At 38.7% G+C, this 16,010-nt stretch overlaps 1 protein-coding gene across 1 annotated transcript; it reads left to right on the top strand.

Moving 5' to 3' along the window:
- Nucleotides 1-1,673: 1,673 nt before the first annotated feature.
- LOC107684804 (uncharacterized) lies at nucleotides 1,674-15,576 on the top strand. Its single transcript, XM_016481167.1, has 5 exons — nucleotides 1,674-3,237; nucleotides 7,703-7,893; nucleotides 11,718-11,862; nucleotides 12,162-12,467; nucleotides 14,709-15,576. The coding sequence occupies exons 1-5, from the start codon at nucleotides 1,738-1,740 to the stop codon at nucleotides 14,871-14,873; spliced, it is 2,307 nt and encodes a 768-aa protein (XP_016336653.1). The 5' UTR covers nucleotides 1,674-1,737; the 3' UTR covers nucleotides 14,874-15,576.
- Nucleotides 15,577-16,010: the final 434 nt, after the last annotated feature.

Here is a 16,010-nt window from a genome sequence, read left to right as displayed (position 1 = left end):
TGAATCAAATGAAAACTGGCATATTTTGCCATATAGATTTAGAGATGGTGCATGGCTCTTTATCCACAGGGCCGAAAGCAATTTTACACTGAGTACTCTAGAATCATTCATACTTGAAAATATCAATGCATAAATGAGTAAGCCATGATGCAATTCAGAGGGGCTCCGTTTACATTACAATAGCCTCTATTGTTAGACGGAGGAGTGTAAGAGAGGAAAATGAGAATCTGCTCTAACCTGAGAAAGTTTGCAGTGAGCTGCATTTGCAAATCACAGCACATAAATACATATCAGAACAGCAGAAGTTAAATACAGTCCAGTTACAGTGGCACATCATAAATAGCAAGTAATATGAAAAACTGAGGGTGAGTCCACCAGTCGTCATTTATACACCCTAATGCCTAACACAAAAGGCAGCCTTTTGAGATATTCACTCTTTTCCATGCAATGACAATGAATTTTGAAGCTTCAAAATAGATGCAAAAGCACCATAAAATTATCATAAAATGGTCCATATGACTCAAGTCCTACCTATATTGCAAGTCTTATGAAGCCGCACAATAGCCTTATGGGACAAATAGTCAAATTTAAGTTGTTTTTCACTAATAATCTTCCAGTCAGTCCATTTTGTAAACTGGTTCAACTGGTTTATTGAAATGAGTCGACTCATAAATGTGCCAATGAGAGCTAAAATGGATCTCAAGATTTTTGGTAAATGGCAACTTAGATTGAGTCTTTTTCACCTGCAAAGTTATTTTATGACTTCAAACCACTTTAAAGATGTGTATGAACACTTTTTAAGTCCCAGTCCTCATTCACTTTCATTATATTGTAAAAAGTGTGCAAGATAGGTACACTGTAAAAAAAAGTTGTATTTTCAGTCAGAAATTGCTAGTAAACTTTACAAACAACAAAAAGAAATGGCTAACACTACATTTAATGTGAAATCTTCAAGTATAAAAACTGAAATATTTTTTTCTTGTAAAAAGTACCCTAACAATCTTTATTTACAACTTTGAAAAATCATTTTTACATTATAATACGAGGTTAGAGTTTGAAAGTAATGACACAGTTCTCATTTTTGTGTCATCTGTTCCTTTTGTGCGAGTTTTCACCTTTTTGAGTGGTTTTTTTTCCTGCCCACCTTTCCATCATTGCACACAAAAACCCACGTTGTGCACTTTATGCTGTCGAAATTATTCTTACCATGCACAGAAATATCAATTAGCTCACCACACCTTCATCTCTCTCTCTCGCTCTCCCTCCCATCTGTCACATTCTCTCTTCCTCTCACACATACACAAAAGGCTGTATACACACACTCGAAAGTATATGGATGGCCTCAGGGTTAGACATGATCACAGCTGCTACTGGAAACTCCCAAATCAAGTCAGCCTGCCTGAGCTGCATAGCCCTTTAATAATTAGCAGGTGTGTGTGTCTGTGTGGGTGTATTAAAGGCATAATTTAGTGCTTAATTCTGCTGCAGTCCAATACAGAGTATAGCTGACCGTTTGCTTCTTTCTCTCGCTTTATCTCTCCGTTGATGTGTGTGTGTGTGTGTGTGTGTGTGTGTGTTCATTTTGGGCAATCTAGCTCCCCTTTCTCTGCACCTTTAAGAGCGCGTGCCTGTTCTTGTAGCTGAAGGTCACTAAAAACGCACCAAAAGCTCTCAGCTCTGCGGTCCAATATAGCGCATGCGCAGTGCCTCGGGACTCATACACTGTCAGACTGCAATATGGCGAGAATGCCTGGCAGCGGGGACCACTGCTGTAAAGATGATGAACCGGACCCGATGGCGGGGGAACGGGAGAGAGACGGAGGCTCGGGCGAGGAAGAGGAGGAAGAGTTTCAGGAGATCCAGATCACAGGGGAAGAGGGAGAAGTGTCAGAAGAGGAAGCCGAGTTAGAGTGGGAGGAGTGCGGGGAGCCCGACAGCTGCGCTGCTGCCGTGGAAACGGTGGAAGCGGTCCTTATGCGCAATACGGACCAGCTCGACTCAGCGGCGGCGGGGGACCCGCTTTTCGCCGCTCTGGACGCGGGACCCGAGGGAGACGTGCACCGCTCCAGGCTGAGCGAGAACACGCGCCTGGCCACCCGGTACGCGGTGCGAATCTTCCGGGAGTACCTGACGGAGAAGGCGCAAAGTACGGACTTTGAGAGCATGGACAAGCACGCGCTCTGCAAAGTGCTGCGCTCCTTCTACTCAGAGGCGCGCTCCAAAAGCGGACAGCTGTACAGCAAGTCCTCCCTCATCAGCATCCGGAGCTCGCTCAACCGCTACCTGAACGAGCCCCCCTTCTGCCGCACGCTAGACCTCACCAAGGACCCCGAGCTGCGCAGCGCCAACCTCGCGCTCGCCGCGGTCATACGCAAGCTGGAAGAGCAGGGCGCCGGTCCCGTGGTGCAGAAGCAAGCCATCACGCGCTCCGACCTGAGAAAACTCTACACGTCGGCCGTGTTCAGCGCCAGCTCTCCGTTCGGGCTGCTCAACAAAGTCTGGTTCGAGACTTGCATGTACTTCTGCACTCGGGGGCGGGAGAACCAGCGCGAGCTAGAGGAGGACTCTTTCGGTCTGGCCGCGGACGAGGACGGACGCAAGTTTGTGTACTTCAAAGCTCTCGGGCCGTACCACAAGTCCCGTTCCGCGTCCTGGACGAAGAAAAGAACGGACACGGACGACGACAACCTGCCCCGCATGTACGAGACCGCCACGGAGTTCTGTCCCTACGCGAGCTTCGTCAAGTACCTCTCGAAGCGCAATCCTCTCTGCAAGGCGTTCTTCCAGCGGCCGCGGGACCACTGCAGCGAGACCGACACGACGTGGTACGAGAATAAAGCCATCGGTAAGAATCTGCTGGGCACGAGGATGCAGATGCTGTCGCGTGCCGCCAAACTATCAAAGACCTACACCAACCACTGCATCGGCGCCGTCTCCATAGCAACGCTCAACGGCATTGCGGGCATCGGGTCAAAGTTAGCGCCTCTCCGCGTCTCTCCGGAAACGGTCAACGGAGGAACGCACCTGCAGCACGTGCTGCGCTGCAAGGCCGAGCTCGAGCTTAAACCGCAGAAGGCGATCAAGCGCCCGCGGACGCTCGTCTGTCCGGTAAGCGTTGCGGAACCGGGGGCATCGCCGAAAAGACTCTGCGCGCGCGCGGACACTCCGGCTGTCACCGCGCTAGTCTCCGCTCGTTGCGAACCCAACGGAGAGAGTCCTCGTATGCTGCCTTCACAGGTAACGGCGATTTCATGTCTTTAGCACGTCGAAACGTTTTTGACACGTGACACGGTCTTATAATAGCGCTTCAGACTAGTTTTTACCAGCGGCCCTGCTGTCTGTCAATCACATCAGTCAGAGGACAATTGGGTTTTCACACCAAGCATATTTATGCAAATTAATCATTTGAGACAACAACGTGGGATGTCAAACTTGACTCATCTGTGTCATTTTGCATGGCACATGTGTCAGCAAATCCCTGATTTACTTCTTCATTAGAATGTCAATTTTGTTATGCTGGTGTATCTCCAGTGCCACTTGGTCCCCACACAAAGTGAACTGTACGTTTTCATTTTGGAGTTAATATGTGTTTTTGAGGTCTGTTATTAGATTAATACACCTTTAATGTCCTTTTTTTCTAACTAACTCCCCGTCAAGTCCATAATTTCCATCTTTGCCGAGGGGCAGCAGCTCAAATTGCCAGCGGTGGTCCATTTGGGGATGTGATTAAGATCGATTCGTTCATATGTTGGTGAATATTATTATGCTTTGTAAGCTGCACTAAAACAGGCACTGATTTCTTCACCCTTCAGCATGAAGGTGAGTGTGCAAAATAAAAGCATTCGTTGCCTGCGGAGGCATGAGCTAATATTGCACCTGTGCTGGGCTCCAGAAAAAACATTGACTCCTAAATATAATGCCTGAGATGAGCTGTTTAGTGTGTTCTTCAGCTGCATTACACTATATTAATGATCAGAATTAAACAGTGCGCTACAGTACTTAAATATTCATCCTCCAGAGTTTATACCTGCGCTTTTTTAATGTAACCTCAGCAATAATGTCATTAAGAATGTTAATGTTCAAAAAAAAAATTATATTTGTTGTCATGCACTAAAATCACAGCATGTATCTGTCTTAAAAAAAGTTTGGGGTAAGTATGTATTAGCGACACCTAGAGGGGGAAGAGAGTCCTGGAAAAAAATTTGAAAGGCCTTGTCAATTATGACACTTGGTAATTTCACATTCACATCCAATTATATCATGCTCCCTCCTTGCTAATTAACTGATGTAAAGTGCATCTTTGCTTTCATATCTTCCTCGGTTGCTGTGCATGCTGAGATGAGGGGAGATGATTTAACAATCAAGAGTCTGGGTCAGAGACTTTGAAACTTTGGGACACTTTTTACCTCATGCATCCATTGAGTCATATGCATTATTTAGGCTTATCGTTTTACATATTTTGCATTTACAGGTACACTACTGTTCAAAAGTCTCTTATGCTCACCAAAGATGCATTTATTTGATCAAAAATACTTTAAAAACAGTAATATAATGAAATATTTCATGTTGTTTTTTATTTTAATTTTAATATAATTAAAAACATAATGTATTCCTGTAATGGAATTTCAGCATTACATCAGTTTTGAGTGTCACATCATCCTTCAGAAATCATTCTAATATTCTGATTTGCTGCTCAAGAAACATTTATTATTATCAATGTTGAAAACAGTTGTGCTGCAGCTGCTTAATATTTTTGTGGAAACTGTGATGCAATTATTATTTTCAGGATTCTATGAATAAAAAGTTACAAAGAACAACACTTATTTGAAATGGGAATCTTTTGTAACATTATAGATGTCTTTACTGTCACTTTCAAAATCAATTTAAAAAAAGCATAAAGTATCAAAAAATATTAACCACAAACTTTTGAAGTTATTTTGTATACAAATGTATTATTTTGTCATCTGAAGTTTAGAAAGATATGTACACTAATCAAACCAACACTGTAGTAGTTTCTGACACATGTTGCTTATATGATACTCCATTATAACACTGTTCAAGAAATCACTAATGACACATTATAATAGACGTATTCATACTCGTATTCAAAGCAAGCCATTTATTTGTTTATTTATCACTCACTAATAAGCTCTGCTTTAGCAATGATATGTAGATATCCATTGCACCATTTTCATTCACTTTTATTTGGATGTTTTTGACTAGATCTACAGACCTGTAGTATATACAGTGGGTACGGAAAGTATTCAGACCCTGAATACTTAGGACCATGTGATATTTCAGTTTTTCTTTTTTAATAAATCTGCAAAAATGTCAACAATTCTGTGTTTTTCTGTCAATATGGGGTGCTGTGTGTACATTAATGAGGAAAAAAAATTAACTTAAATGATTTTAGCAAATGGCTGCAATATAACAAAGAGTGAAAAATTTAAGGGGGTCTGAATACTTTCCGTACCCACTGTATCTTACCAACTCTCTTTCTGCCTCTCACTCTCGAATCACAAATAATCTACAGAAATATTGCAATATGTACATTTACTCATCACCATAAATACTGCAAAGAGCTCAGCTCCATTTAAACTCTCTCACATCACTACTGCAATAATTAACCTACCCTGCTTGTTTAGTTTGAGCATTCTCAATTCCAGAGTATACTTTAAGTTCGTGTCAACATCTTTCCAATTAGCTAATGGCAGAGCCAATAGCTCACCCTTCTCTGGCTCCAGGCACCATCCGTGACAGTGGAATAATAAATGGGTTTTGTTCGTGTAACTCTTGTTTTAACTTTATTGGGTTGTACTTATTTACTGCACAGGTCACTGAACTAGCTTTGTTCTTTAAGGCACAAATATATTAAGTTTTTTATATATGTGTTGGCTGTGTATATATATAAGTTGACTGTACAATCTTATTTTTGTCAAAAGCCAAATCAATAAAAGCAAATATTTCCACCCCATGCTCTATTTTCCTCATTGTCTACACTGCAAATATCAAATTAGCCAGAAAATAAAATACTTTTTAAAAAAAGAGATGCATAAGAAAATGCCGTTTTGACCCAAGTTAGTCTTCCCATAGGCATAACGCCCCATTCAGCCACCATTAGAAAACTGCACCCGCTAAAACACCCAGTTGTGCCAGAGATGTTTATCATTAGTGCTTTAATGTGTTAGCCTGGATACATGTTTACTTGTACATGTTCTGTGTATTACCAAGGGTTAATGCTTGTTTTTCAGGTCGCTGTATAAGCCAGTCCGCTGTACTCATTCTCTCAGCATGTTTCATTCTGTAAGACAGTCGACTCAGATATTGTTACTCCGCTCTGGGCGAAAAATGCATTGATATTGCACAGTACACAAGTATACTTATGTTATAGTTTACTTTTTTCTGTTTGTCATCTTTAAAGGAAACTCTGCCCATGGCAGTTTCATTGCGCCTCAGTAGAGAGTGACCATTGAGATTTAGCAAACAGTTATTTCCCAGCACAAGCAGATATTATGTCAGACAAAGCCCATGGAACGAGCCCCTACTGATGCTAATGAGAGTGGCGCTACTGTAATGTTGTGTAGTGCTGACAGCCAAATCACCATTAATGCCATAACGGGTCAATTTAATTCTTTCCACTTATGTTGTAATGTAGCTGTCAAGGTAGAAATGATTATCTGTGTTTATATTGTAAACCATTTAGCGCTGTGCTCCCATTCCACACTCGTGACGCATTAACCAAATGAAGAGGCTGCTTCAATTGTTTCGGTGAAAATACTTTCCTATTCTAGTTTAGTGTGCAGAGAAGTGCTATAAGCGAGCCATTTAAAAGTTGATTCCCAGAAACACTGTTGCCCCGTGGCATTTTTAAAACCATGCTTTGTCTGAATCACCAAACTACCTGTTTTCTGGACAATGGATGGTGGGAGTTTGAGGCAAAAGGGGCTGTAGGAGTGTTCAGGAAACTTGCAGTTCTGTTTGGTTTCAGCTAGTGACAGAGATCAAGTCCACATGAACTCAAAATTGACACCTGTTTATGTAATGCATGCTCCTTTTGTACAATACATCGACATAATATTCCAAAGAAAAAGAAATTTGCCTTTGTAAAATTTAAACCAGTGGTTTACTATGAAGGGCTGAAAGTAAATGTTGCATTATATCCAACTATATTATTAAAATAGGCATTTTTAATGCAAAAAAAAAATGTTAAGGATTATTTAAGTTAAATGAATAAATGCTTCAGTGGCATGTTTTTTTTTTCCTCCCTATTTTTTCTGCTGTCTTGTAATATGACACGGCATGACAGCCCAAATCAAAGGCCATCACAGGCCCTCAGCTTTCGCTCATGGGCCTGAGAAATTTCTTTTTGGCTGACGTCACAAAACCCTTTTACTTCTTCAACCCATCCCTTCCAACCACTTGACTCCATTCTGGTTCATTCAATGCCCAATTTTCATGAAATCTTGATGGATAAATTCGATCTCTATTAAAGTATAAAAAAAGTTAATACAACTGGTTTCCTATTTTCCTAAGGCAGTATAACTATGTTCTGTGTCCGCTTTTTGCAGTCCAATCAAATCCTGATGCTTAAACTTTTTTCCAAGTAAAATTGGTTTCAAATGCCATTTCATGTTGACTCACTTGACCTCCTGCTATAAATATTAATCTTGAAATTTCTTCTTACCTATCTTTTTTTTCTCAGGAGAATCACAGCAACAGTGTGGGCATGTCGACTCGGCCGATCATGGCACATTCGCCAGTCTCCCCGCTGAGTACAGCGGGCATCCCCACACCCGCACAGCTCACAAAGACCAACGCGCCAGTCCACATTGATGTAGGGGGTCACATGTATACCAGCAGCCTGGCAACATTAACCAAATACCCAGAGTCCAGGTAAATTTCACACACAGACACAAGACCATATAGAAATGGACACCATAGTCTAATAGATAGGGCTGGGAATTGATTCCAAAAACAAAAAGAATCAATTCTGAGGTTTTGCGAATAGAAAGTTGACTTATTTCTAACCACTCATTTTCATGGTACTGTAAGTCACGCTGACACTGATGCACAAACACACATTTTTTTCTAGGTCTTTAAAGTATATAAAAAAGAATAAATTAATCTTATAAACTTTGAGCACCGCTCTGGACTACATGAATAGATCAATGAATGATTATTACCAGCATCATATGTGACCCTGGACCACAAAACCAGTCATAAGGGTCAATTTTTAGAAATTGAGATTTATACATCATCTGAAAGCTGAATAAATAAGCATTCCATTGATGTATGGTTTGTTAGGATAGGACAATATTTGGCCGAGATACAACTATTTGAAAATCTGGAATCTGAGGGTGCAAAAAAATCTAAATATTGAGAAAATCGCCTTTAAAGTTGTCCAAATGAAGTTCTTAGCAATGCATATTACTAATAAAAAATTAAGTTTTAATATATTTACAGTTGTAAATTTACAAAATATCTTCATGGAACATGATCGTTACTTCATATCCTAATGATTTTTGGCATAAAAGAAATATCAGTAATTTTGACCCATACAATGTATTTTTGGCTGTTGCTACAAATATACCCCAGTGACTTAAGACTGCTTTTGTGGTCCAGGGTCACATATAATTTATATTATACATAAATATATTAATTTTTTTGTTTATATAATATATGTGTGTGTACTGTGTATATTTATTATGTGGATAAAGACACACACATATACAGTATATATTTTGATGTGTGTATTTATATATACATAATAAATATACACAGTACACACTACACACACATATTATGTACACAAAAACCTTTATTTTGGATGCGATTAATTGCGATTAATCGTTCGACAGCACTACATTTCATCCATTATTAAGGAAGTTTAAAAGGATGTAAGCTTTCATCTCATGTAGTCACAGTAAGATTAGGTGAACATCTCCAATCTTTAAAAAGAAAGAAAAAATTTTGAAAAAATAATTGAAAGCAACAGTGAGGAATTGTTGATCCCAGAACCAGGAATCGAAATTCCAAACATTTTGGAAACAAACTGCCCTAGTATTAGATGAGGGAGGTCTTCAAAGGTGTTCTTTTGACCAATCAAAATGACATTTTATTCCACTGTATTCCAATTCGTTTGGCAGTCAGCCTAAAATTTCTAAAACACATGTCATCCTCTGAACGCATCTGTTCACACACAAGTCCTTCATGATGTGTGTTTGCTCTATATGTGTGTGTGTGTGTGTGGCTTGTCTGTGCTCATTAGCTCACTGACCGGTATATTTCTGCAATGCCAAAGAGCATTATTGTCTTGTAGCTGCTGACTGAGTCAAACATCAGAGCACAGGCCAAAAGGAGCCTGAAGCGCTTTGAGCCAGACTAGCATCCTGTCTCACAACTGCTCACATGTCTCACACGGTTTCCACCTCCCACTGTCCCTTACAGTGGCATAGAAACACATATTTTCCCATACCGTATCAAACGGGTCTGGTATAATCTAGTATAGGCCTTGGAAAGCCTTTATTGTCAAGTAGATGTTTCAGAGAGCATTGGCATCAGTGACAGTTGTGATCCATTCTCCCCTTGGCTACTTTATCACAAACAACATCAATATGACAACGCACTCATCATGGAGCCAGCAAGCAGGGCGCTGGATGATGACATTTGCGTCGTCAGGAGCAATGATGGTCGCCGCCTCCAGCCATGCCCTCCGTGATGCTGATGCAGATGCAGGCTACAGTTCAGGCAGACTGTGCTGACCGAAAGAACTGTCAAATCTGGACAGTCGTCTATTTACATGAGCACACTCAGATGATTGTTTTTAATTCATATTTTAGCACAGTGGTTCTCAAATTTCCATCAAATCCAAGAACATCCTAGCAGCACCTAGTCACTACAGTTTTTCTTCAGATTGTTTCAGTGGTTTATTTTCTGCAATCTGACATCTCTTTAAACGCAAGCAAAAAAACAAAAACAAAAAAAGACAGTACATTGGTAATACCATTACTATTGTAGTTAAGAGACATTAGTCCTTTAATTGGCCTTTTAAAACACATGTAGAATGGATCGCTATGTATTAATTTCACATGACAACATTTGTATATTTGTATATAAGAATATTGTGGGTTAGTGCAGTTAAAGGGATAGTTCACCCAAAAATGATGTAATCAATTACTCACCCTCATGTTGTTCCAAACCCGTAAGACCTTCGTTCATCTTTGCAACACAAATTCAGATATTTTGTGGTTCAACCGTAATTTTATGAAGCGTTGTGGTACTCGTGAACGTGCGTCGAAGACTGACACGGAAGAGAAGAATTGTTGAATAAAGTTATTTTAGTTTTCTTTGCACACAAAAAGCATTCCCTTAGCTTCATAAAATTACGGTTGAGCCACTGATGTCACATGGACTATTTTAATGATGTTCTTACTACCTTTCTGGGCCTTGAATGTGGCAGTTAAATTGCTGTCTATGCAGGGTCAGAAATCTCTCACATTTCATCAAAAATATCTTAATTTGTGTTCCGAATAGTTTGGAACGACATGAGATGGAGTAATTAATGACAGAATTTTCATTTCTGGGTGAAATATGCATTTAATGTTAAAACTTACTCTGTCTAGAAGCACATGAAACTGCTGTCAGACTGATTGTATGTTAGAATGTGAACTTAAACATGGGGAAATAAAAAATTCCAACGAATAAAAAAGTATGAAATTACCCAAAATTTAAGGGAAAAAAATCATATAAATTTATATCATAGTTATATCAATAAATGTAATTTTAAAATAAATGTTGTTCTTTTTAACTTTCTGTTCATAAAAAATCCTAAAACACAGAAATTTTAAGTTAACATTAAAATATCAAACTTTTTTAAACATTAATAACAAGAAATGTTTCTTGAGCACCAAAAACATAAAAAAAACTTTTGAACTCCAAACTTTGACTCCAAATTTTTGAACTGTAAATAGACTATATGTGTAATTAATTGTGTGTGTGCGTGCGTGCGTGCGTGCGTGCGTGCGTGCGTGCGTGCGTGTGTGTGTGTGTGCGTTTTTGTGATTTATGAGGACACAAATTTGTTTAATGACATGGGTATGACATAGGTATTACAATGAGAAGGTGATTTATGAGGACATTTTGAGTGTCCCCATATTTGAAAAGGCTTATAAATCATTCAGAATAATTTTTTTTTTAAATCTAAAAATGCAGAAAGTTTCCTGTAATGGGTAGGTTTAGGTGTAGGGCAATAGAAAATATGGTTTGTACAGTATAAAAACCATTACGCCTATGGAATGTCCCTACAATTCACAAAAACAAACCTGTGTGTGTGTGTGTGTGTGTGTGTGTGTGTACCTGGTATTCCCTGCACTATGGGGACCAACAAGGATAGTAATACCAGTAAATTTTGACCTTGTGGGGACATTTTTGGTCCCTATGAGGAAAGAAGCTTAGAAATCATAGAGAATGTAGTTGTTGTTGTTGTTGTTTTTTTTTGTTTGTTTTGAAAATCTAAAAAGGCAGAAAGTTTTATGTGAGGGGTAGGTTTAGGGTAAGGGGATAGAAAATACAGTTTGTACAGTGTAAAAACCATTAAAGTGTCCCCATAATGATAGGAATACCAGTGAATGTGTGTGAGAAAAACCTTTCATAAGAAAGCAAATCATTGTTGTTTGATTACATCTAAATATTTTAATATCTGTTTGTTCCTCTCACAGGATTGGTCGTTTGTTTGATGGCACGGAGCCCATTGTATTGGATAGCCTGAAGCAGCATTATTTTATAGATCGGGATGGACACATGTTCCGCTACATATTAAACTTCCTCAGGACATCAAAACTGCTCATCCCAGATGACTTTAAGGTATTTAAATCTTACACTGCATTATTATCGATGTTATAGTCAGATTTTAAAAAGAATAAAGGAATAGTTCACCACAACATTAACATTCTGTCAATAACCATCATTGAAACACAGAAGTAAAATACTTTGAAGAATCAATACACATCTCTTGCCATACAACAGTTCATAGTGACCAGGAGCTGTCCAAAAACAAAATAAAAGTACCGTAACAGCCATAAACAAAGACTGAATTTTCATTTCTAGGTGAATCATTCCTTAAGTATCAGTTGTGCCATCTATCTGTGTATCTGTGCGTGTAGGACTACTCTCTGCTGTACGAGGAGGCCCGATATTTCCAGCTGCAGCCTCTGCAGGCCGAGCTGGAGCACTGGCATTCGGAGCAGGACTCTAGGTGCACATCACGCATGTGTGAGTGTGTGGTAGTGCGCGTGGCCCCCGAGCTGGGAGAGAGGATAACGCTCAGTGGCGATAAAGCCCTCATTGAGGACATCTTCCCAGAGATAGGAGACGTCATGTGCAACTCCGTCAATGCAGGCTGGAACCATGATTCCACTCACGTCATACGCTTTCCTCTAAACGGATACTGCCACCTCAACTCTGTACAGGTGGGTGACACCTTAAACACCACTCACTCACCAGCCAATACCAATTATTTATTTATTTGTATAATAAATATTAATTTTTTAAGTATTGACCACTTTTTTACTGATTTGTGAGAATTCACGAGCCATGCAAAGTCAAAAATATTACACAAAAATGTGGTACAGCTGTCCTGATATCATGATGAAGTAAAAATTATCATTTAAAGAATGAAATTCTTGAAAAGACTTAAGTACACTAAAAAATTAGGATTTTTATTTTGAATATTTTTCAAAGTTGTAAATAAAGATTATTAGAGTATGTTTTGCAAGAAAATACTATTTCAGTTTTTTACACATTTATTTTTTTTCTTAGGGAATTTTTTTTTTTAATTCCGCTTATTCACTTTACAAAACTGTAATGATATATAATCATAATAAGCTGAATAAATTGACATTTTAGTTTTTTATTTATACTTTTTATTATACTTTTTGTCTTTTAAATAATGATCAAGACGTGTATACTTGCATGTATCTACAGTGTAAGGAAAATATATATTTTTTTACTTGATGGTTACACCACATGTAACCATTTCAAATGAAATCTGCAAGTCTTTTAATACAGCTTCATCCAGCAACATCAGCTGATTTTGCATTAGAAACTACAAACACTGGCCCATGATTCATGTCAGGAATGAATGTACAATATGAGCTCAATTTTTCCTATACTGTGCTCTGTAACCATTTCATACTGTGTGTGTGTGTGTGTGTGTATGTGTATGTGTGTGTCTAGAGGCTGTCTAATCCTGTTTGCTTATTAAATCTTTTGGCCCCTGGCACTTGCCGTCACACTAATGGAAGCAGGAGATTGAGAAAAGTAGAGGCATAAGACAGGAAAGAAAAATGAGAGAAAAAGAGGGTTGAAGGACAAAAGCATGATGGAAAGTCACATAGTGCAGACAGACAGAAACTTTGGCCTGTAAATGAGAGGTTGGAGGGGAAAAAAAGACCAAGAAAGAGAAAGATGGTGGAAAACTGTAGATGGAGGGAGGGAGTGAAGGGAATTTTAGTGACGCAGTGCTGGAGAGAAAAAGAGGAAGGGACATCCTTAAGGCACACTAATGGAATGTGATCTCACAGTTCTGTGGAGTGAATATCTGCAGGACTGGAAGAAACAGCGAGAGAGAGAGAGAGAGAGAGAGAGAGTGAGAGGGAGAAACAGACAGAAAGAAAGACAAGAATAAGCAAGTGGTTTAAGTATCTCATTTTGTTCAGTTGAGAGAGCTGCTGGACAGATGGTTTATAACACTTTCGCTGTGTTGTTTTTCTAACTGAAGACGACTCAATTAAAGGGATAGTTCACACAAACATGAAAATTGTCACAATTTACTCATGTCGTTCTAAATCCATATGCTGCTTTTTTCTCTCTCTGTGGGACACAAAAGCAGAAATTTGAAGAGTCTTCACAAACAGTGATTGTTTATAGTACTTCTTTAAAGGGATAGTTCACCCAAAAATGAAAATTCTGTTATTAATTACCCAGCCTCACGTCATTCCAAACCCGTAAGATCTTTGTTCATCTTCGGAACACAAATTAAGATATTTTTGATGAAATCCGAGAGCTCTCTGACCCTCCATAGAGGGTCGCGCAACTGACACATTTTGACATCAGTGGCCCAACTTCAGTTTTGCGAAGCTAGGAGAATACTTTTTGTGCGCAAAGAAAACAAAAATAACAGCTTTATTCAACAATTTCTTCTGTTCCATGTCAGTCTTCAAGCTCCACATCCTTAGCAAGTATGTACATCCCAACAAGTAAAGCATACTGCAATTTTTTTTGCATTTGAAACTCAAGCGGTATAAACACATTTGTCAACACAACCTGCCAAGGTTGACAACACAACCTATTTAGCAAGGATGCATTAAAATTATCAAAACTAAGTAGCACAACTGACTATTTTTAACATGACTTGAGCACCAAGGATATTAGAATAATCTCTGAAGGACCATGTGACACTGAAGACTGGAATAATGGCTGCTGAAAATCCAGCTTTGCCATCACAGAACTAAATTACATTTTAAAATAATTTAATAATAAATAAATTAATAATTAATAATTTAATCAAATGCAGCCTTGGTGAATATAAGAGACTTCAAAACCTTACTGACCCCAAACATTTGAACACTATGTATATTAATGGTTTACTGTTGGTAGAATATGAAAGGATAATAATTTAGTGTGTGTTTGGGAATGTTTGTGTTCGTCAGGTTCTGGAGCGACTGCAGCAAAGAGGTTTTGAGATTGCTGCTTCTTGTGGAGGTGGTGTGGACTCAACCCAGTTCAGTGAGTACGTTCTGAGGAGAGAGATCAAACGAAGTCACCGTGGGGTCATGACCTCCGTCATTCGAATCAAACAGGAACCGCTGGATTAGCTGCCCGCTCTCACAAACAATAAACTGGATATGGTATTTTTAACTGAATATAAGGGATGTTTTGATTTATGTTGTAATCCTCTGAGACATTTTTTCATTGGTACTGTCCCTAAATAAATCGTTTCAAATAAGATAAAATAATGTTGAAATTCAAACGGGAACTTTTTCTGAATGTCTCTGGCTATACTGAGTGGTCTCCATTTGATTCTCTGTGTGAAGGTTTGTATTAAAACTTCAAGACTGCCAGACTGCACTTTTGCTGGATTTGTCTTCACGATGCCAGCTAGGAGTGGAAGAGGCTAAACTAATGTTACACTTTATATATGACATCCTGTAAAGAATTTCAGCTGCCATACTTATTTAATAAGCTGTTTGATGAATAATTTATGTTGCTAATCTTCAAGTGTTTCTCTCATAAATAGCATATCACACCAGAGAGGAATAGCAGCTCTAATTAGAAAAATACACACACATATAAAGGATAAATCACAGCTGTGGGTTTCTGAGGGATCGTTTGACTAGACGAACCCTCCTTTTGTCAAACGCAGTCATGAAACTGAATGATCTGAAAGATTTCATTAAAAAAGTATATTTCCCCAACTGTTCTTCATTTTTTATCATTTTAACAGACACGTTCAAATACGAAACTGTCAAGCCAATCTGACGAATTTATTCTGTAACTTCTAGTATATTTACTTTTAAATACTACACAAAAAAAAATGAAGATTGATTTTTGTTTTTGTTATCATAAATTTAGTGTCTGGCTACACTTAAAACTGGTTTATAATCCATGAGATTAAAGTTTGAGAAGAATGTAATGTGACATTGTTAATGAAAGTTTTGAAAAATCACCAAGACTTGTTTATTAACATGGAAAATATGCCTTCAACATAACGCACAAGTTTCAAGGGATTGTCTTTAGACTTTATTTAAGCGAACAATACTGTCATTAAATTAACTTGCATTAATAAATGAATGCAACGGTGACAGGGGCTCGGGTATTAAACAACTTAGACAAGCTAGATGTCCTCTTGATACTGATGTTTTGTTCGTGAATCAACTTAAGACCCGCGCGCTCATTGATCAAAACCTAAAACCAAATGGCATTCAAGTTAGCATTTTATTGGTTGGATCTAT

This window comes from Sinocyclocheilus anshuiensis, unplaced genomic scaffold, assembly GCF_001515605.1.
Source record: "Sinocyclocheilus anshuiensis isolate Anshui unplaced genomic scaffold, SAMN03320099.WGS_v1.1 scaffold405, whole genome shotgun sequence".
Lineage (NCBI taxonomy): Eukaryota > Metazoa > Chordata > Actinopteri > Cypriniformes > Cyprinidae > Sinocyclocheilus > Sinocyclocheilus anshuiensis.
This window is presented reverse-complemented; position numbering and strand designations above follow the sequence as displayed.

Bases quoted from the DNA above. Each gene is read 5' to 3' on its own strand.
- LOC107684804 (XM_016481167.1), top strand. From the start codon at position 1,738: ATGGCGAGAATGCCTGGCAGCGGGGACCACTGCTGTAAAGATGATGAA. The intron at 7,894-11,717 runs GTAAATTTCACA...TTCCTCTCACAG, and splicing joins ACCAAATACCCAGAGTCCAG to GATTGGTCGTTTGTTTGATG. The intron at 12,468-14,708 runs GTGGGTGACACC...TGTGTTCGTCAG, and splicing joins GCCACCTCAACTCTGTACAG to GTTCTGGAGCGACTGCAGCA.